This window comes from Stegodyphus dumicola, chromosome 4 (assembly GCF_044657685.1).
Source record: "Stegodyphus dumicola isolate Sdum_Otavi_A_Nest chromosome 4, ASM4465768v1".
In the NCBI taxonomy this organism is placed as follows: Eukaryota; Metazoa; Arthropoda; class Arachnida; order Araneae; family Eresidae; genus Stegodyphus; species Stegodyphus dumicola.
Genome location: NC_140771.1, coordinates 13,796,939 through 13,818,218, shown reverse-complemented (window position 1 = coordinate 13,818,218; position 21,280 = coordinate 13,796,939). Strand labels below are relative to the sequence as shown.

The 21,280-nt window shown below is 35.6% G+C and overlaps 2 protein-coding genes across 4 annotated transcripts in view; one reads left to right on the top strand and one right to left on the bottom strand.

The window, feature by feature from the left end:
- The window catches only part of kst (spectrin beta chain, non-erythrocytic 5 kst), a 329,664-nt gene that overhangs the window by 213,679 nt on the left and 94,705 nt on the right, over positions 1 to 21,280 (bottom strand). For 2 of the 3 annotated variants that reach the window (XM_085814577.1, XM_085814575.1), the window contains exon 2: positions 18,944 to 18,984. The exons of the other annotated variant lie outside the window; for it this stretch is intronic. The gene's annotated coding sequence lies outside the window, so the exon portion shown is untranslated. The remainder of the gene's footprint in view (positions 1 to 18,943; positions 18,985 to 21,280) is intronic. 3 annotated transcript variants of the gene reach the window in all.
- LOC118190022 (protein lethal(2)essential for life-like) lies at positions 353 to 11,222 on the top strand. Its single transcript, XM_035360703.2, has 2 exons — positions 353 to 506; positions 10,796 to 11,222. The coding sequence occupies exons 1-2, from the start codon at positions 415 to 417 to the stop codon at positions 11,034 to 11,036; spliced, it is 333 nt and encodes a 110-aa protein (XP_035216594.1). The 5' UTR covers positions 353 to 414; the 3' UTR covers positions 11,037 to 11,222.

The window sequence follows — 21,280 nt, the reverse complement described above, 5'->3', positions numbered from 1 at the left end:
GCCGCACAGTAACACACATAAATGCTAAATGCTTAACATAAAAACTCCAACTATAATAGAAAGCGGGAAACTATAAAAATTTCTGGGCAATTTATATTCTACTTTCAAGCATAATACGATTCTCAGTCTGATGTCCAGCTAGTATATCACCGATGAAGTATACATTCCACTCCCTTTCTCAATATTCTTTCTTCTTCACGATCATATTTTAAACTGCTTGCGTCTGATTCATACTGCTATTAATGTCCTGTTACCAAGGTAACACCACTTTCAAGGTGAAATATATGTTAATCTTACGTAAGTGAAAAAAATAAATCGCGTGATATCGCAGACAATCGGTATTGCGAACAGACAGGCATTTTAAATCAAAGAAGTAAACTCCTTGGCAAATTTCAGTTTTAGAAATTTGGTAAAATGTCAATATCAAATCCAGTCCGGGGTTTCGAGGTCAAATTGGATGTCAGCGATTTCGCCCAGGAGGAAATTACAGTGAAAACTGACGACAGGTAAATAAATTTTAAAATAAAAAATATATATATTTCTATCACAAAAAGGTAAAGCTATTGTAATAAAAATAAATATAAAAGATACGCAACTTTTGAAGATATTTAGTCGCTAGATTTATCTAGTTTGATATAAAAAATTTCATTTCGTCTAATAAAATTAGAAATTAACCACATTAATTCGAATTAAAACTATTTCCTCCTGTGTGTATGACTCTTTAAATGCATACATGCATAGCCTGAGAGTATTTCTTTAAAAAATAAATAAATGAAATGTTGTAAACTACCTAAAATATATAGTACAAAATAGAAATATATGCTATCAAATGGTTGGATAATAACAAACAGTTACGCTACACTATTATAAAGTATTAATTGAAACATCACAAATTTATAAACTAAATCAATGAATAATTTTGTTAGACACATGCATACACACACATATACACAAACACACGCAAAAAAAAAAAAAAAAAAAAAAAAAAAAGCGCTGAGTAACCAAAGTGCTAAATAATATACATATAAAATTGGGAACAGTTGTATGAGTAACAAATTGAATGCCTAGAGCTAAATTAAAAGATAAATCAAATTTGTTTAACTGAATATAGCAAAACACGGTAAGATTGTTTTTCTAATCGGAGGGACGTTTTCGTAGAGCATTTTATACAGCAGGGCTTCCTAAACTTTTTTTCAGTCGCGACCCCTTTCTATCACTGAGATTTTTTTGCGACCCTCAGGACCCCAGAATATATACAAAAATTTTGTGGGACCCCATACGTATTGCGCAAATCCGACACAGCGTGAGTGAAACTGTCAATTTTTTCACTTGCACGGTAATATACTACTGCAGTTTTAGGTCTATTAACATTAATTTCTAATTTTAAGACATCGAACAATGCGAAAATTTTAAATAAGTAACAAACGAAATGACAGCGTCAGGTGCAAAGCAGAGAAAATGAACGTTTATATTATAAAAACGACGCGTCGAAACGTTTTCGTTTTTTTTTTTCTTTGTCTGTATTTTCTTATACATTGTGTAAAAATATTTGGTAATTGTAAAAAATTATTATAAGTTAAAGAAATATCAAAACTGCTAAAATTTTTGGCGAACCCCTGCTGCAGGTCCCGCTAATCCCTTGGGAATCGCGACCCGCAGTTTAAGAAACCCTGTTTTAAAGGAAACTATCACACATTTCAGTTACGCACGGGGAAACTCCAAAAACACCCATTCAGTCAATCCGTACGTTGGATTTGAATACGCATGGGCTTAATCCTAGTATACGGCACACACGGAGATTTGGCGATTTTGGGCGACTTTCGTGTTTAGTCTTGATAGCGGTATTTTTTGTTTATGATGAGCAGTAAACGCGTCCTTTTCGTGTTGAAGACAATTTTCATAAACGCGTCGTACCGTATACTAGGTCTTATCCCTAGCATGTTCAGTGGTTTTAACCGCTCGTCTGGGGGGCTTTAGGTTAATGAAGACCTTTAATGTGACAGCAGCAAACTGCTTATGGATACTCCCCCCCCACACACACACAATGGCAGATTGTGAATAGTTACAGCTTTGTAACAGAGTCCATTAATCTATACTAAGGCCAGATGTGGTGGTGTCTCTTATTATAGAACATTTATTACAGACAGTTATAACCTTTCCTTCTCCGGGATTCGAACCCAGGTATTGCAGTCAAGACTCCCCTGACCACTAATACCGTCTGGGCGGCGCAATGGATACTTTAATCGCCCAAAAATATTATTTGCAGGGGGGGGGAATCACAAGTTCAAGAGAAGAGTATTCTGAGATTGTCTTGAGAAATCAAAAAATTTGATCGCTTAGAAACATTCCAAATGTTCAGTTATTCTATAATCTCCATATTCTATGAACTATACATCAACTTTACCATAAAACAAGGATTTACAAAATACGATTAAATAAAGAAATTCACACAATAAGACACTCTTGGTCCAAAGATGATTTATCTTTGTACTAGAGAGAATTAAAGATGATCCGAAGATGATATTAGACAGGGTACTTACGTATTAACGCCACCGCAGCTGCAGATTTGGCGGTTTTTAAGTGCCGCCAGTCTACACCTAAAATTTTTGTGACAAATCATAAATTAAAGCACTTTAAACTTTTTTTTTTTTTAAATATTTCGCTAATAAAATTGCATGTTCTGTGTTTGGCAAATCCCAAAGACGCATTTTTGTAGCACTAAAAAATGGTGTCAAAAATCAGCAAACAACAAGGTAAAAAGGAATCCAAAAGATAATTGCGTGCGAACAAGATTGCTCTTTATTGGCGCATCAGCGCAACTTCTGCTGCGGTTGTGTTAATACGTAAGTGCGGTGGCGTTAATAGGTAAGTACCTTAGACGGAATTAAAACTAAAAATAGATTTGGAAGATATCATAGTATAGTACTGTAGTGCCATTTTTTAATTTAATAGCTTTATTTGTGCTTGGTGAGCATAACCGCCGGACAACTAAATTCTCATTGTTTAGTCATTTACTTTTAGCACTTAAAATTCATATGCCACACACAGGAAAGAAGGCTTATTAGCTTATTGCATTTTCCTAAGTATGCTCTTCATGCTGTAATAACTCATAGCGCGTCGTCCATTTCCGCAACCGCAAGTTTCATGGTTGGAATCTTAGGAGATAGTGCCTTGTTTTTTTGCTCGAGAAATGTAATAAACTCTAGACTAATACAGCTTGAGCAGAAGGTCTATAATAATAAATTAAGTTCCACAGTAACAACATACCGGCACAAAATTAAATACTAATTACTTATGTTTCATTTTAAACATCATTTTACAAACCACAACAAATCACTACTTTGGTTAGTTATAACTAACTACATTTTCGTTTACATTTGATTACATTCATAAGTGAAAGTTATCTTCATTTCTTACAACATTTAAGCCCTCTTACTAATCAATGAAAATTTGTATTGAAATATTATCCTATGTTGAACCTGTAAAAAGAACTTAAAATAATAATTAGTATATCCATTTATCTATATCTGAAATCACACTGCGTCATTATAACTTCTTTCGAGATTTGAAATGAAGCTTTCGAAAACGTCTGAGGAGAACAAAGGTCAGGAGCGTATCTTGAATTTGTATAAGGGGGAATGCTTCTGGACACACCAAATATTTTAAAATATATATTAATAAATGAAAATCAGAATTACATATATTTTTATTTGAGTATTAATATATTGTTAAACACTGCGTGAAATGTAAAATAATTAAATGCATATAATAAAAATTTAAGATTTGAAATAGAAAATTTTAAGGGAAGGTTTGCAGACAGTTAACATAATTCAATTTTATTTACTTTATGCATGCCGCACTATAGTATACAGGGTGGTCATAAAGAACTTTGACAACATCTGCATTTCTAGCGTCCGCGGTTACCCGATCGAAATGAGAATATAGTTATTCGGATATATGAGCTCGAGATTCTGTGAATGCCAACACAGGGACGCTCACGGTTACGGTTACATTTACAGAAACTCAAAAATAACGGATGGCAACGCTAACTTTTATGGTCGCAAAATGTTCAGCGCATGCGAAAACCCTAAATTGCGCTGGAACGGTACCCATATGTCCAAAAACGAACGTGTTATGCATACACAAAAAAAGAGTTCTGAAAATCAGCCAACGAAACACGATCTGGGCGCATGCAGAAAATTTGCATATGACGAAGTCAAGACACCGATCACTGATGACAACACATATCGAACAAAAGAATACCTTTATTTCGATCAAACATTTTTGATCGCAGCATGGTATGAGGGATGTTTGCAATCTCACGCCATATAGAATCCTTTAAATCCGACAAACTTTTCGGATTGCAAAGGTAAACTCTGGATTTGAGATATCCCCAAAAACAGAAATCCACAGGCAATCGATCAGAGGATCGCGGAGGCCACGGAAAAGGATAATGGCGTGAGGTGATGCGATCACCAAAACGAACCTCTAAATTTAACTCGGCGATTTTCGTCTATGTAACCGATTCTGAAGCAAATATATAAGCAGGCAAATTAATGATAAACATCCAGCTTAAGGATAATCATGATATGTATCACATTCGGATATCGAGACTAAACAGATAATGAATATTAACAGGACAGATAATGACTATTAAATTCTGAGTCATCATCGCAACCTAATCAGCAGAATATCAACCACACTCAATTATATAGAAATTTAGTCAAATGCTAATTTTTGTTATCTTTTTTTAAATTCCTACTATTAGCTCTCACTATATCTTGTTCAAATTTTCAATCGTTAATAAAATACTTTTTTTTCATCCACTCAAGTTCAAATACATTTTTTTAAACTTCTAGTGATGTTAATACAGATTTAATGTTAATACAGATTTTTCACATATTAAAAAATTTTTAAATGTTTAATTAAAAAAAAATTGTACTTAAAAAATTTTTCTTTGTTGACCTAAGTAGGAACTGACTATTAATTAATCAATTTTCAATCGTTAATAAAATACTTTTTATTCATCCACTCAAGCTCAAATACATTTTTTTAACTTGTAGTGGAACACTTGATGTTAATACAGTTTTTCACGTATAAAAAATGTTTTAAATTAATTTAATTTTTGTATTATTTATTTTATTTATTTATTTATTTTTATCTATTTTTCTTTGTTGACTTAAGTAGGAACTGACTTTAAAAAACTTTTATATTACTTGTTTGGTAAAGAAATTTACAAACAAATGAAATTTAAAACTAATCATTAGAACAAAAATTTCAATGGATGTAATTTTAAATAAAGGGGGGATGCAAAGATTTTCGAGAAAATAATGCCCTGCTCTCTCAATATATCCCAATTCTAGCAATATCAAAATATTTTCAACTAGCCTTCACTACGCTGACACATATAGCAACAGAGAATATTTAAACAGGCTAAAAGTACTAACTCATTCGTTTCTCAATAGTTTGATTAATTTGCAGGCTATACGAAAAACATGTCTCACCCCTTCCTTCATTATCATGTAGCAATACATAAAACTTTTAAAAGCATCTGATTTTGTTCTGAGAGTAAAAAAATTAAGACTGCAGTCCAGATATTTTTAATAACGAATTCATTTATTTACATATTAATATAAATTAAATTTACCTCGGCAAAATAATACAAATATAAGAGGTTTGTTTCATACAGTTGCTATATTCAGAATACTGTTTAAGCACAAGAAATCTCAATTCGGTCAATATTTAACCAATTACGACTTTCATGATGAAAATGTTATTTCTATATAGAATATTCTGATTTAACATTTTTAACATTAAGCATAAATACGATAAACGATGTTTTAGTTTCTACGTTATACAAATCGACAAAGATTAGCTAAGCAACTGCCAGAAAGGAAACATGATTTATTGATTTTCACATTTTATCGTTTTCAAATATCTTATTCAAGAAATTATTTTACATAATTAAAACTAGATGAAGTTCGAATTAATTATCACTTAGATTCTAGTAACATTAGAAATTATTAAAAAAGCTATTAAAAATATCTTATGTGGACACCATATGACTTCCATGCACGGCCTATAAAATCATAAACATATTTTTTGCAGCATTTAATTTATTTCCTCGAATTTTTCATAACAGATATATTTCACATTCAACCAATCCAGTTCTCACTTCGCGGCAAGACAAAAATACATAACAACTCAAAACATTTTCATTAAAAATTGTAAATTGCAGAAAAACATAAAATACAGTTTAAAAAAAATTGTTAAGATTAAAATTAGTTTTCACGCAAACACAAGCAATTCGATCAGCGGGCAGGAAGACAGGTTTTTCGGTGCACAAATCTGAAAGTTTACTTTTCGTCCCCCTCCGCAAAAGGACATTGAAGTTGTTTCAGAAACTAAATAAAGTATTGTACTAAAGTTGGTTTGGTTTATGCGATTATGGTAAAGCCTCAAGGGCTATCTACCTAAGGGAAGGGATGCCTTCCTGGAGGGCTTTCTAAGGGCAACTGGTATATAAGAATAAAAAAAGTAAGCTCACCAAGCCCGGTGAGAGTGTGAGTTTCCGAGTAGCTTATTAAAATACTTTTACTATAATAGAAATTTAAATTACTTGTACTTAAAATACTGACTCAAATTTATTCCAATAATTCATCGCATTAATTAATTTTCCTTGAGGGAAAAAAACTTTTCTAACAATAATAATAAATAATATATACTTTTGGTGCGCCCGATTTCAACCAAAAAAGGGAGGTGCACAACTACATGCTATAGCTTTCCCATGTACAAATTTCAGCCCATGTTCTGAGGTTACTCGTTTTTGAGTTATGGCAGGAACATATATGCATACATACAGACGTCATGAAAAAAGGTCTTCTGAATCCATTTTATTGGGTCAGTCCATAAATTCGAGCGCATTTTTTGGTAAATCTTTAAATAATGTAAAAAAAACACAATTTAACATTTTAATCAATTATATATTTTCCTCCATTATCTACAATGTCTCGCAATCTTACAGGCAGCTTTTTTATGCCATTGCTGTAAGAAAGACTCTGGTTTTGATGGAAAAAAAAATTGAAAGTTCATTGTGTACATCCTGTTTAGAATTTAATTTTTTCCCCCAGTAAAAAAATTTGTAAGGCGCGAAATAAGTGAAAATCACTTGGGGCAATATCTAGGGAGTCAGCAGGATGTGGCAAAAGCTCCCAATTAAATTCACTCAGTTTTTGCAGCGTTGTTCGAGCCGTACGCGGTCTAGCGTTGTCACGATGAAACAACACTTTCTTGATATTCACTAATCATGGACTTTTTTGATTCATTCTGAGTTTAGAGGGCAAAGATGTTCACTATAAACTTCTGAATGAATCGTTTGATTTGGTTCTAACAGTTCAAAGCATCCTGAACGGGTTTAATCATCCATGCTGCTTTTAAATTTTTTAAACCATTTCTGGGCAGTCCTTACACTAATAGTGTGTTCACCGTGTACACTATTAATTTTTATCGCTGCAAACCTGGCAGATTCTCCCCACAAAAATATAAAAGGTAAGACAGCACGTTTGTACTGATTATCTATATTCATCTTCTTTGGGTACTAAAATGCGTTCGATATTTACGAAAGTTGGTGATGAACTGAATAATATGTTAGTCAAACGATGACAAGTTTCCAATAGGTTCAAAATTGAATTGTTTTTAGTAAATGCGTCATAGTGAATTCCACGCACACTCTCAATGCGCACGAACTCATGGACTAGCCCGATATAATCCGTTTTGGGAAAAAGAATCCTTTATTTTGTCCATACATATAGGTGTCATGAAAAACATCGGTCATATGGATTCAGGAGCGCTCAAATTAGGTATTTTCTCTGAAATATGATACCCGAAATTTTTCACGATTACAATACTTCCTTTATTTTGTACAAAAAAGCAAAAAAGATTCTTACTATATTAATTCTGAAGTAAATTCTACTGCTTTAATTTCATTTTTTAATTATATTTATTTCGCAAATTATTTCCTAAAAAGAGAGCACAAGTGAAAAATTATTTCAAAACTGTCATGAAAAGGTTTTAGACTGCCCCAGGAAGAAAGCAAGGAAAAAGAAAACTTTAAAAATTTGATAAGTTGAATATTAATTATATTTTTTCCGTAAGCTAGACTTTACTTACATTCTGTGCCATGCTGATTTTGTTAGTAATATTAATTATCCATTTATTGCATCCAAATTATGGGGAAGTATTCAGCTTACACCATTGTTATCGCTCACATGAAAGACAAAGTATGAAGAAGTATCATTCGAGCTTTAGCGTTCGCAGCAAGATAACCTGAGCATGCTCCATCAACGCACAATGACGAGAATTCCATTGTGAAAGAAACGCAAAGGTGCCTACATAAAAAGCTTTCAAAAGCAGTAAAAAGACGCAAGCTCTGACGCTTTGGTGTCGATTGTTTTCTTAGACACGAATCGCGTGGTTAATAAAATCTGAATTCCTTTGCTCGATAAAAAAAACTTGATGACACAATCAAAAACTTAATCAATTTTTTTCCAAACATGAGAAGCGGTTCGTTTCAAATTTCACATCCAGTTAAAATACAAAAAAAAAAAGCCGATCGCTACATAATGAATAATAAAAACTTAAATTTTTAATCTTTTCATGAAAAAAATTCGATTTATAGATTAGAACCAGGGTCACAGGCGTACCGACGGATTTTAACACCTTGTAGAGGGTGGTAAGGTTTTTTTTTTTTTTTTTTTTTTTTTTTTTTAAGCATGATAGATGAAAAATGAGCTACGCCCTAGCCGGGAATCGAACCACGGACCTCTGGAATACGCGCCCAGAGTGCAAACCACTACACCACGAAGGCATGCCAACAAGGCGGGAGAGGAGGGATGATATTTTTCTGTCATTTACTTAAAGCAAACGCAAAATTAAAATCTAATGAATAATACATGATTCACTATATTTTAATTTTGCGTCTGTTTTTTACTTACTTAAACGAAGCGTCTCATTCACCCCACTCTCGGGACGACTCTTGTTAGGGTGACAACAATGTAACAATGGGAAGATGAATTCAGAGGAATAATAATGCTTTTTTTACAATTTTTATGATGTTACATTCCCATAGGCTTTATGTTCTGCTACAAAGACAGGAAAAAGGTGTGTTACATATTTGCAGTCTACTACAGAATTTATATCCAATTCCTTCTACATCCCGTACCCCAAAATATCCATTGAAATATTTTCGATCAAATTGGGGTGCAGCTTAGCCAGACAGATGGATAGACAGACTAATCAAATCCTTCCCTTCTCCCTCCCAAAAAAAAAAAACCCCAAGAAACTTAATATACGCAAGACTTGCATAATATGATTAAGTAATTTCTTTGGATTATGGATGAAAAATAGAAAAATATCTGCAGGTTTCTACCTCTGCAAAACGTCGTCAATGATGATATCAACCACAGTGTACTAATCAATCATTACCATTGGTCACCTTTCGTTTCTAAGATCGGTTTCAACAATTTATTCTGAAATTGCTTTTTAATGCAACGAATTAATGCCTCAGATATTAATGTCAACTAGACAGCATTTTAAAACCATTGACAAATATAAAATAATTATCGTTATTAACTGGGATCTCTAACTTTAGAGTTTGGTTCGTCAAGAATTCTGAAAATGTTTATATGGATTCAACTGATACATCCTATCCCCCCCAATCCACTCACCTGAGGGAAAAGAAAAATCTCTAAATCCATGCTTCTGGTGCCATACAAAAAGCAATCGCGGAAACATGGCAGCCACAAAGTGTGCATGAGAAGTAAACATGAACTTGACGATAATTCTGTAGTTAACTTGGAGTTAAAAAAAAAACGGAGGGTTCTAATAAGAAGGTACCGACATTTTTATTTAAACAATGATTTAATTCAAAATGAAAACAGACATACTGCAACTTTACATTACTGGTTATTTATTAAGTACCTATGAACAACCAAATATAAATAGCTACCAAAGCATCATCAAAATATAAATTGATATTTCAAAATAAAATAATTCGAATTGTATATAAAGAAAAGCAGGACGGATAATGGCAACTTGAAAGGACCGTCCAGTAAAGGGTCGTTCCCACTGGGGTTTATCTGAGTTAACGAACAGAACTGACGTAGCCGACAAATCTCCCAAACCAGTGTTGTCCCAAGTTGAAAAATCTGAACAGCAAGCAGAGCGAAGCTAGTCGACACATGGAACTGACTCCGTTAGCTCAGATAAATCCTAGTGGGAACGGACCTTAAGAAAAATGTGAAAACGCCACTGTAGTGTGCACATGGATTCCTTGCCCAGCTGGTGCCCGAGGTGAGGCGCAGTATTCCCTGTGATGGATGTTTTGCCAAAACTGTAGTGCGACAGAGCAAAGCCTGTAAATCCAAAGGCAAAGTTCTGGTACTCTATCCCTGCTTTCTTATTTAATGGTTCCTAATGGTTTATCACCATTATTCCGATATATTTCATTAAATGATTGCGTACTTGCGAATTCGTCAGTACTGTAATTTCACAATCACGCCGGTAGATAAAAAAAATGTACCACTTTTTGTTTCTAAAATGGTATAAAAAGTATCGACACTTCCAGAAATTAAACTGAAAGCAGCCTGCATTTCTGAAACAAGCTAACCCAATTACAATTTCCAAAGACCTGCATTCATTACTTCAGTAAAGTTTGGTTTCCATCAAATTTTATAAAATAACAAAGTTGCAGTGCAAGATTCAAATATTACAGTCATTTTGTTTTCTTAACTTTCAGGTATATAACCATAATAGCAGAGCATGAAGAACAACTAAATGATCAAGGATTCATTGCAAGGCATTTCATCCGAAGGTATCTCCTGCCTTCAGACATTCAAACAGATGCAATCAGTTCCAGTTTAAGTCAGGATGGAATTCTAACCATAACTGCCCCGGCTGAACAGGTTGCTGTAAAATATGCTCCTGATGACGAGAAACCAAGTTTATCCGAGAAAAAGCCGGAAACTCATTATATATAATCAATTACCACCTTATCTACTGCTATTTTACATAACATAATTAATGTCCACTTGATATTTTTTAATGAAGCATCATATTATCTCAACTCGGTAATTACCATCTTGTTAACAAACAAAAAAAAAAAAAAAAAAAAAAAAAAACTGTTTTAAGAAGCTGCATAAATTTGTACCGTACTAATCCTGGATTCGTAAAAAAATAAATAAATAAATAAAAATAAAATGTGGAAGTAAATTTAATAAAAACATTATCACATTCAGAAACCAAAATCACATTAATAGTTTCTCTAAAGCAAAATACAGTAAATTTTCTCAAGGTGACCACTTCCAGCTGTGAACGTGATTAGTATTATGAAAAGCATAACCAAACATCAATATTCAACATCATCTCTCTGACACGACCACCTCCAGTGGACATGAAAATTTTATGCAAAATAATTTTAATTCATTTGCATGTCATATACGTTGGCCGTTATTACGAACAATGCCACTACACCACTTTCATTCGTAACGCTCAAGACAAAAACGGGTAGGATACTAGCAAACAATTTCAAATGAAAATTATTCGAAGGTGACTGCCGCTTTCGGTAGATTAGTGGCATGCATGCGAACGGAAAAGATCCTAGGTTTAAATGAAACAAAAAGTCCTCGTTAATGGTGCTAAATCAAAGGTAGACAAACCCTCCGCCGGTAATTATTTGTTTTGTTTTATCTGATTATGGCAAAGCACTCGAGGGCTATCAGTCTAGGGGAGGGATGCCTTCGCGAAGGACCTCCTAAGGCAAACTGGCTAGTATACAAGTTACACATGGCGTAAACCACGAAAAAGGCCATGCTCCCAGCCTGTTCGAAGCGATTCAAACTCCGGCAGAACTACCAGTGTTCAGCAACTTTACCACTTGGCCGCTCGTAGGCCCCTGACGTTAATGAACGGAGATGGTTGCTGACTTCTGCAGCTCAACAATAATATCGAAATAATAACGAAAATTATTCGAAGGTGACTGCCGCTTTCGGTAGATTAGTGGCATGCATGCGAACGGAAAAGATCCTAGGTTTAAATCAAACAAAAAGTCCACGTTCATGGTGCTAAATCAAAGGTAGACAAACCCTCCGCCGACCAGTATTTCATTAGCAAATATTTATTAAAGGATGCTCTTACTTCTAGTCCCCGCCGAAACAAAAATTTGATTATATATACGAGTTTTTATTCTTACTTAATTAAAGGTACCACAAATATACTAATTTTATCATTAGACATTCAGTTCAAGTTAAAGGCCTATTTGTGCTTCACTTCTGTTTGCTCTTTGAAGAACGCGTGAATTTTGGCAAAAAATATATCATCAATTACATAAAACCACTTTTCCATGATGTGAAAACTCATCTTAAAAGATAAATGCGACTAACGTAAGAGCAATTAAAAATCAGGTTTTAATCTCACTTTTAGTTTTTACATCGCTTTAACGCTGTCAAAGAGGGGGGATCTCATTATGACTTTCCATTCACTTCTTTCCCTTTCAGTTGATGACATAAATAAAAAATTTTCGCAGGAGAAAAAAAAAAAAAAAAAAAAATACAGAATAAAAGCATGTCGGTTAAACTAAAGTTTCTGAATCAAAAATGAAACAATAGAGGTTCATGTTATTCATCAACAGTGATATTACATAACCGCATTCCTCACTTAATTAAGAAAAACTTGTAATATATCACAATAACGGTGATTTGCCAATGACCTATGACAAAGAAGCCTTCAATAGTGCCAACAAACCCATGAAAAGCCTTCAACTAATAGCTCCCTTTTTTGGAGGAGGGGGAAGGAGAAGAATGAAGAAGCAATAATGCTTAAATTTTGCCTCGGTAAATAAAAATGATAGTTAATATAGTACACTAACACAGCAGAAAGTTCTGCTATTAAAATATTACCATAGACTCAACATTTATTACCAGACTCTTAGTATTGAATTGGTCCCTTAGTCTCTTGGTCTATGATCTTGGTTTATTACCGTAGACTCTTGGTAACAAGTTCGGTACTTTGTGAGGAACGAAAGAAAAACAATTAGAGTGAAACAAATGTAGTACATATGCTATCTGATCTCCAGTTAGGAGATCCGATTTGAACAATTATGAATTAATACTGGCAGTGAATACTAATGAAATCACAAGTCTCATTGATAGGTACAAATAATCGGACTTTTGAACATGTATTAATAATAGACATTAATGGCCTGTACAGACTAAAAAAATAAGAGTTCAGTTTGCAAAACAGAAGTTCCGAAGGTTTGCGCATAGCCATGAAAATAATCGCATCAATCGACGCAGGCAACCACTGATGCATCCGCTATCTGAGAAACTATCACATTTTCCGACTTGGAAAAGAAATCGAAACTGTGTGTAGGAGCCAATTACGTTTTCCTTTCAGCCGTTTGATTTCTAAAGTGAAAGAAACGAAAATAGGAATTTTATCGGGATGCTTGATTCGTTAAACACAACTTTCGAGAACAGCGTGAAGTCAGAACACCGACCAAGCGAAGAAAGAGCACTTGATGAAGTTACCCTGCTCTCGTGAGACTCATACCAAAACGAACAAACACATTATATGATCGATTGATATCTGCATTACACAATAACAGGTTTTAAACCTCTAAGACTGCCAGTAATTTTGACCTTTGCCAAAAAGCATAGTTAAATTATATTACTCATACGCAATAAAACAAGTAAATTTAAGATCAAAACTGAGAGAAATGTATTTTATTCTTTAAAATATTTTAAAAGAATACATGAAAATGTAACTTCCTATAGATATTGCTATATATAACTTTCTTATATGAATTGCGGCTTAGTTTTCAGGCGCACTGTGATGAAGACTTAAAAAGCCCAATTGATTTTTCAATTGACTCCTGCTCAAAAAATAAGCAACAAAGGCAAAATACGGAATAAAACAAAAACTGTATAATACATATACGTAAAACTGATCCAAGATGCTGGTGCGCCCCTATTAGACCACACAACAAAAAATAAAGCAAAGCCATACAAAAACATGTCTTACGAACATTACATCACGAAAGACCAAATGGGTTGGGAGAAATGGCAATGATCACGCTAATAAGAGGTACGATACCCTCTAGCTGAAATGCATGCTTGACGACGGCGAGGCAAGCTAGCAGTAGTGTCAGTGATCGCTTGTTTGGCAGTAGCGCCCATTCCTGTAGTAATGCATGTCGGAGCTTATGGAGGGTGTTTAGCGGAACATTGTGACCATTCTTTTATCCATCGTCCAAACATGTCTCATACCTGCTCTAGCAAGCCACGGCAGATGTGGAATGGTTTCACTCCCCAGATAACTCCGCTTCATTCAAGCTCTATGCGGGCGGGCGTAATCGTCCAGAAGTATCGCGTCGATACCCACTGGAGCGATAAAAGGACAAACAAGAGGATGTAGAATTTCGTCGCGATATCGGACGGCTCTGACGGAAACAGCAGAAATCACGTACAGATCGATGCGAACGTTCACTGCCATCCCAGTCAACATAAGTAAGCCATCTACACTATAATAGTCTCTTTTAATGATGTTTGGTACCCGATAGTATGTCCTTGGCTCTCGTCATATCATTGTCCTTCAGGAATCGTTCTGGATGTTAAATCCGGACTCATCTATTAAAAAAAGGTGGCCCCCAGTGCTCTGGTGTCCAAATGCGGTGTTCACGGGCTCCGACATGCGAGGGGACAAAGATATACAAACTACAAGTCGTCGGGCATGATGGCTTCATGAAGTCGAAGCGCCACAGTTTGGCGGGATGCAGCAGAGAGATGCGACGAGAGCTTTTGTGCTATTAAGTGATCTCGGTCGTCTTGCACATTTCAACTGGAAGCGATCGTCTGACGTTGTGGTAAGTCCGGCGTCCAGACCCAAGTCTTTTACAGGGGTTTTCATCCCTTTGGTAACGATTCCACAACCTTTTGTTGACGCATTCAGCTCTTTCGCAACAGCGAATTGTCTTGTGCCAGCTTGCAACATCCCGACAGCCCTTTAACGCATTTCATCCGTGCAAAAGGTGTCTTTGTCTCATGCTTTCCGCTTTCGCTATCTGGGATTACATGGAACTATTGCTTGCGAACTAACTCATGACATTACGATGTAGAATTAGCTCTCTCGCAACAGCGGACTGTCTTGCACTAGCTTGCAACATCCCAACTATCCTCCAACGCATTTCATCGTGCAAATGGTGTCTTCGGCTCAATGCATCCCGCTTTGGCTACCTCTGACTACACAGAACTAAACAGACGCATAGGTCTGGCATGCCTCTTTTTAAGACACTGTGGTGTGACTGTAGGATAGCGATTTATGCTAATTTTGGCAGCTTATTTGCATTTGGCAGCTCTACCTCATATGTGAATTGTATGTTTAATTCCCCCTTTTTAACAATTATACATTTTTTTTAGCGTCTGCTGCTACTTTTTTTTAGCACAAGTGTATATTTAACTGAAAACTCCTGGCTTCGCTAAACAGTGTTGTAGGTTTTTAACGGTTATTATCGCAAAATTATATTCAAATTCACCTGCTAATTAGAAGACTATGCTTGGTGGCCTCCACAGAATTTAACAAAATGTAGATGCCACTCTGTCAGACTAACACGTATATTATCCTAAAAATGCGCTTAGTATATCTTTCTCTGTTTAGATTTCTGCCGTACCGATGAGCCCGGGTTTGAATCCCGGAAAAGGCATGGATGTTTGTACACATATAGTATCCGTACGACACAGGGATACTCAAAATACACGGCGCTCCGAAAGTACTCTCAAGAGGTTGATGGTAGGGGAAGAATGAGTGGGAGATCCTCAGACCGCCCGCTCGGGATGTTCTTCCTCAAGCTTAATAGTTAACTAGGTTCAGTAATACCGCAAGTACTTGTGCTACCAAAGAGGTGTTGGCTTAGCTTCTACTTGTACCTGTTTAGAATTCCTTATTTTTTAGTGTAGAAAATATTGTTACGAAAAGTACAGGCGCGGTAAGATGGCTTACCCAGGAAACAGTTTTAGGGTTGCCATAAAATGGCAAGGGAAGGCAGAGTTGCTACATTTGGCGAGAAATCACTCATTTTGAGACATTTGGCGAGAAAATAGGCGATATACCATGGACGGTTGGAGAACCTTCTGGAACGAATTCTTACCGGTTTAGTCCAGAATGTTCCCGAACACAAGCCGAAAGCTATATAAACCGTGCTGGTCTGCAGTTAGCAGGTGTGCTTCATCGAGATGGAGACTGTGTGTCTCTCATAGAGAGTGTGTGTCTCTCATAGAGAGTGTGTCTCTCATAGAGAGAGTATGTCTCTCATAGAGAGTGTGTCTCTCATAGAGAGTGTGTGTCTCTCATAGAGAGTGTGTCTCTCATAGAGAGTGTGTGTGCCTCGTCTAGCGAGTCAATCCCTGCGGAGTTGATCGAGTTGACAGCCGGGCAGCGAGTGCCGAATGGGTCGTCGAGTCCACTGAAGGAGTCTGTTAGTGTATCGAGGTTAGTGCATCGTCGAGAGAGCGCATTGAGCTCCGGGAAAGACTGAACCAAAGAGTCAGGAGCTGTGCTCGTGTGTCGTTGTGTGCATCGCGAGTTGTAGCGTGGAGAGTCTCGAGAGTATGTGGAGTTCCGAGAACGACCAAGCAGAGTCGGAAGTTGTACTCCGGAAAGCAGAGTCAGCTGCTTTGCAGGAAGCTGTCTCCACCGTGATAGCCTGTTAACCTGAAGGCTGTGTCGCTGATCGTGTCAGCGTGTTTATAGGAGTTCATCGACGAGTGTAAAACGTGTTTTGGAGCTGTCCTGACAATACTGCCAAATAAAGTGTGTTTCCATACTTCATAAAATGTCGTCGTTATTAACTCCAAATCTACACGAAACCCGTACGAACGTGAAGGAAGAAAATAACGTAACAACTGGTGTCAGAAGAGAAAAAAGAAAAACTTAACAATATTAATTCAAATGTTGCAAATGGATGCAATATTTTTAAAGTTTAAATTTCAGGGTATATTTCGGAAGAACTTTACAACACTACGATAGTTGGGAAATATAGCACTACTCAATTCAGTAAACCTGTTTGAAGTACTATTTCTGCATTTAATCCCTATTCTGAATTTCACCACTATCATCTCTATCTCACAATATTTATATTATTTATCTGCAGTAAATTAAAGATAAATTATTTAATAATAATTTTCTACGTTTATGTTTTATTAAACTAGCATGGAATATTTTTATAATATACAAACTAAAGAAATAATTTATTATAGAGTTGCAAATTTAATATTTATTATGAAGCCGCTTTTTACGAAATCTGTAGTCCGCTTGAAAAATTAAAATCTGTTAATCAAACAATTCGCTAAATCAACAGATATACACTCATAATATATACGTTACGTTCTTCAAGCGAATTAAATGCATAAATATTATTCTGGGTCACTTAGTAAACATTTTAAGGTATCACTTCAAATCGCCTTAATGAACTCTCAAATTTATAGATCACATAAAGGAAAAAAAAAAAAAAATATTTCAAAACTTCATGGGAAAGCTACTTCTTTTCAAAACTGCAAGCAAACTTTTATTATAATTACACTTACGGGTATGGTAGGTTCATTGTGTTATAAAAATGTTTTATTTGCATTCAAACCAATGAAATGCACTTGTCAAGATTTCTCAAAAAGGAAAAAAAAAAAAAAAGAATAAAACGGATAGTTAACTTATTCAAACATCAGTACAAGTGGAGAAAACTTCCCATCTAAAATCTATTAAGACTGCTGTATTAGCATTCACTTTCTTTATTGTTATTATGCGTTATTTAGGATTAAAAGCAGTTCTTTTTAAAAATTAGTATTATTTAAACGTGAGAAAAGATAAAAGTGACCGCGTTTAAATTCACACACGCTTTTGGCATATTTTATCTAGAGAAGGGAGGGGAATATCACACACACAGTAACACGCATGCACTTAATTAAATATAACTTACACCTTAACTGGTTTTCATTTTTCAGCTTCCTCAATGAAATATTTACACGTTATAGATACCTAGTAATGATAACAAATAATAATAGATAAGCCAAAGAAATATACTATATATTTGCGAAGGTACTTACGCATGAAGTAAAAAATAAAAAATATTTTGCCCGTTCGGTTTATCTCGATATTTTTTTAAATATTACGAATCTAACTGTATAAAATCACAGCTAAAATTCGAGCACGTGTATATGCGTGTGTCACAAACAAAACATATTATATTTATTATATGCAGCTTAAGTGTCTATTTGTCACCGATAGTTTATTGGTTGCTTGCGTAAATGTACTAGCCAATGGGGTGAAGTTCCCATAGCATTCAAATAGTCCATACACACTGATAACATGCATGCAGTTATCATTGTTTAAATTATATTATCATGGTATTTAAGAACATTTAAATATTTTTAATTCATGCAACTGTTGCTTATTATGCGTTTAACTATATTTACGTATGAATTACCTAGAAACTTGCAAACGTTGAAAAATTAAAGGAGACGAAACCTACTAACGAGTTGTGCGTAGTACATCTCATCAGGTAGGTTTACCCAAACTCATATGTTAAATATCCTTTCGAGTAAAGAGTTTAAAATTTTGCCCGATTGTATTGCGACAATGTATTTTAAACTGAATTTTCAGCTGAACGCAAATTGAGCGAGTCAGGGGATACGTGAACATTTGTTTGCATTAGCAATCATCTGTAATTCAGTTTGAATTAGCAGACACCTCATTTTAATTACAATTTATAATATCTAGAACAGCGGTCATTTCGTATGACCGCCGGACTTTTTAGTTTAGTATAATTCAGTTCAAATATCCATTACATTACACACAAGAAAGGCACAGAAATTAATAGAGATTTTTAGATTTCATTACTTACTATAATTTATTTCATTTCTGCAAACGAATTTCGGCAACGAACTAGAAAAGAAACAAAACAGAAAAAGGTTTTATTTACTTAAATACTTTCGAAAACATCACAAATATTTAAGAACATTTTAAAACACTAAAACTTTTATGGGAAGATTACTACATATTTTTTTCAGCAGACTACCGAATCATTATGAAACATTTCTAAGTTAGTTAATTTTAATATGGTAAAACACACAAGGGCAAGAAAGATGCTTTCGTGAAGGATCTTTAAGGAGAAACTAGCTCGTAATTACGTTACATGTGGGAAAAATCACGAAAATGTTCATGTAGCCAGCTCGCTCACTACGACTCGGAGCCGGGTCGGACTACTAACGCTTCACGGTCTTATCCACTCGGCCAATAGTGCGCTGATGTTTTTGAGAAGGTGCCCACTAGTGGCCGAAGAGGTAAAGTTGATGAATACTGGTAGTTCGGTCGAAGTTCGAATCCCGCGAACAACGTGGCTGCATGGGCGTTTTCGTGGTTTTCCCCATGTCTAACGCGTATAAGAGCAAGTTTCCCTTAGAAAGTCCTCCACGAAGGCACCCCTCTTCTTAGGCAGACAGCCCTCGAGTGCTTTGCCGTAATCAAATAAACCAAATTTTTGAGAAGGGACTTTTCAGATATCTTTTCATTACGTCTATCACAAACACGGAAGTTTCGAACCCCTGCAATTGTTACTCTGTTTTAACTATAAATAAGCACAAACCATACAAAACCGAAACAGAAGACTTTGGTGTCGTTCATACAGTCATGGGTATACGACATCAGCCAAACTTTTCGAATCTGCGAAATATTTACACACTGAATCCTTCAGTTTCGCAGTTCTACGCTCTGTGCTTTGAATTTTCTTTTTCAAGTTAACGTTTACGGCATTCAGAGAGACTGAATGCAGTATATTCATTCTTAAAAACCCGTTATCTTCACTATGCAAACAATTCAGCAACAATATATTCGCTCACTTATTTTTCGTAGTTTTACTTCGCCTGAATTCGGTAATTTCTTCTTTCCAGAGTCACGTGAATGATGGTATCGGTTTCGGCTTTTGCGTGACGTCATTATCATACTCTACAATAATTTATCGTAAGGAAAAAGCTGCCTATATAACAGCGATGTCCTAAAACTTCCTGTTAGCGGTTAGCTAGAAGGAGAGCCGGTTTCGCAAGTTTTTTTTTTTTTAATACCTCATCGTTTTTTTACCACACACGCCGATCTGCGCCGGTTACACCTGCATTTTTTAAAACAACCTACCAGAACGAGTCGACTGCACACATCCATTCAAAGTAATTTGAAGAAGAATTCTGGCTTTCGATGGACGACGCGATTAGTAAAGACCCTGCCCAGACTGCGCCTCGCCGTGGTGCGGGGCACGTGGATTTCAATTTGTACACAGCTCTCAGTATCAGAATAGAACGCAGTTTTTTTCATTGTGGCAGATACAAAATTCACAATGTCATCAGCTCGCCGCGGGTATGAACTGAATAAGAAGGAGAAGAGGGGGGGGGATTTCTTTACCTTTTATTTGGCACGGTTGCTTAGAAGTCGTATTGATTTTTCACTATTTGCAATTAAAGTGTTAACAGTTTGAGGAGCAGGAAAAAGGTAATTTACTTTTTCAGCAAAACTCTTGTTTTATTTACCATATCATGTGTTATAATGAAATTATTTGAGACAATTACACATATTTTATCCGAGACGCGTGAAAAAATGACCACTTCTGGTGGTTAGTGTCAGTGACCACCGCCCACAGAACACATCCCTACAAATCAGTCTCTATGTTACAGATGGAAACAGTTTCTCTTTTTCAAGCAGAGTGCAACTTTTCATGTGCTGCATTCCCACCGCCCACAGAACACATCCCTACACATCAGTCTCCATGGTACTCATGGAAACAATTTCTCTTTTTCAAGCAGAGTGCAACTTTTCATGTACTGCATTCCCACCGCCCACAGAACACATCCCTACAAATCAGTCTCTATGGTACTCATGGAAACAGTTTCTCTTTTTCAAGCAGAGTGCAACTTTTCATGTACTGCATTCTCACCGCCAACAGAACACATCCCTACAAATCAGTCTCTATGTTACTGATGGAAACAGTTTCTCTTTTTCAAGCAGAGTGCAACTTTTCATGTACTGCATTCCCACCGCCCACAGAACACATCCCTACAAATCAGTCTCTATGTTACTGATGGAAACAGTTTCTCTTTTTCAAGCAGAGTGCAACTTTTCATGTACTGCATTCCCACCGCCCACAGAACACATCCCCACAAATCAGTCTCTATGGTACTCATGGAAACAGTTTCTC

What these genes read in the sequence shown, in the direction of transcription:
- LOC118190022 (XM_035360703.2), top strand. Translation starts at nt 415, where the DNA reads ATGTCAATATCAAATCCAGTCCGGGGTTTCGAGGTCAAATTGGATGTC. An exon ending in ACAGTGAAAACTGACGACAG is followed by an intron (nt 507 to 10,795) that starts GTAAATAAATTT and finishes CTTAACTTTCAG; the next exon opens with GTATATAACCATAATAGCAG.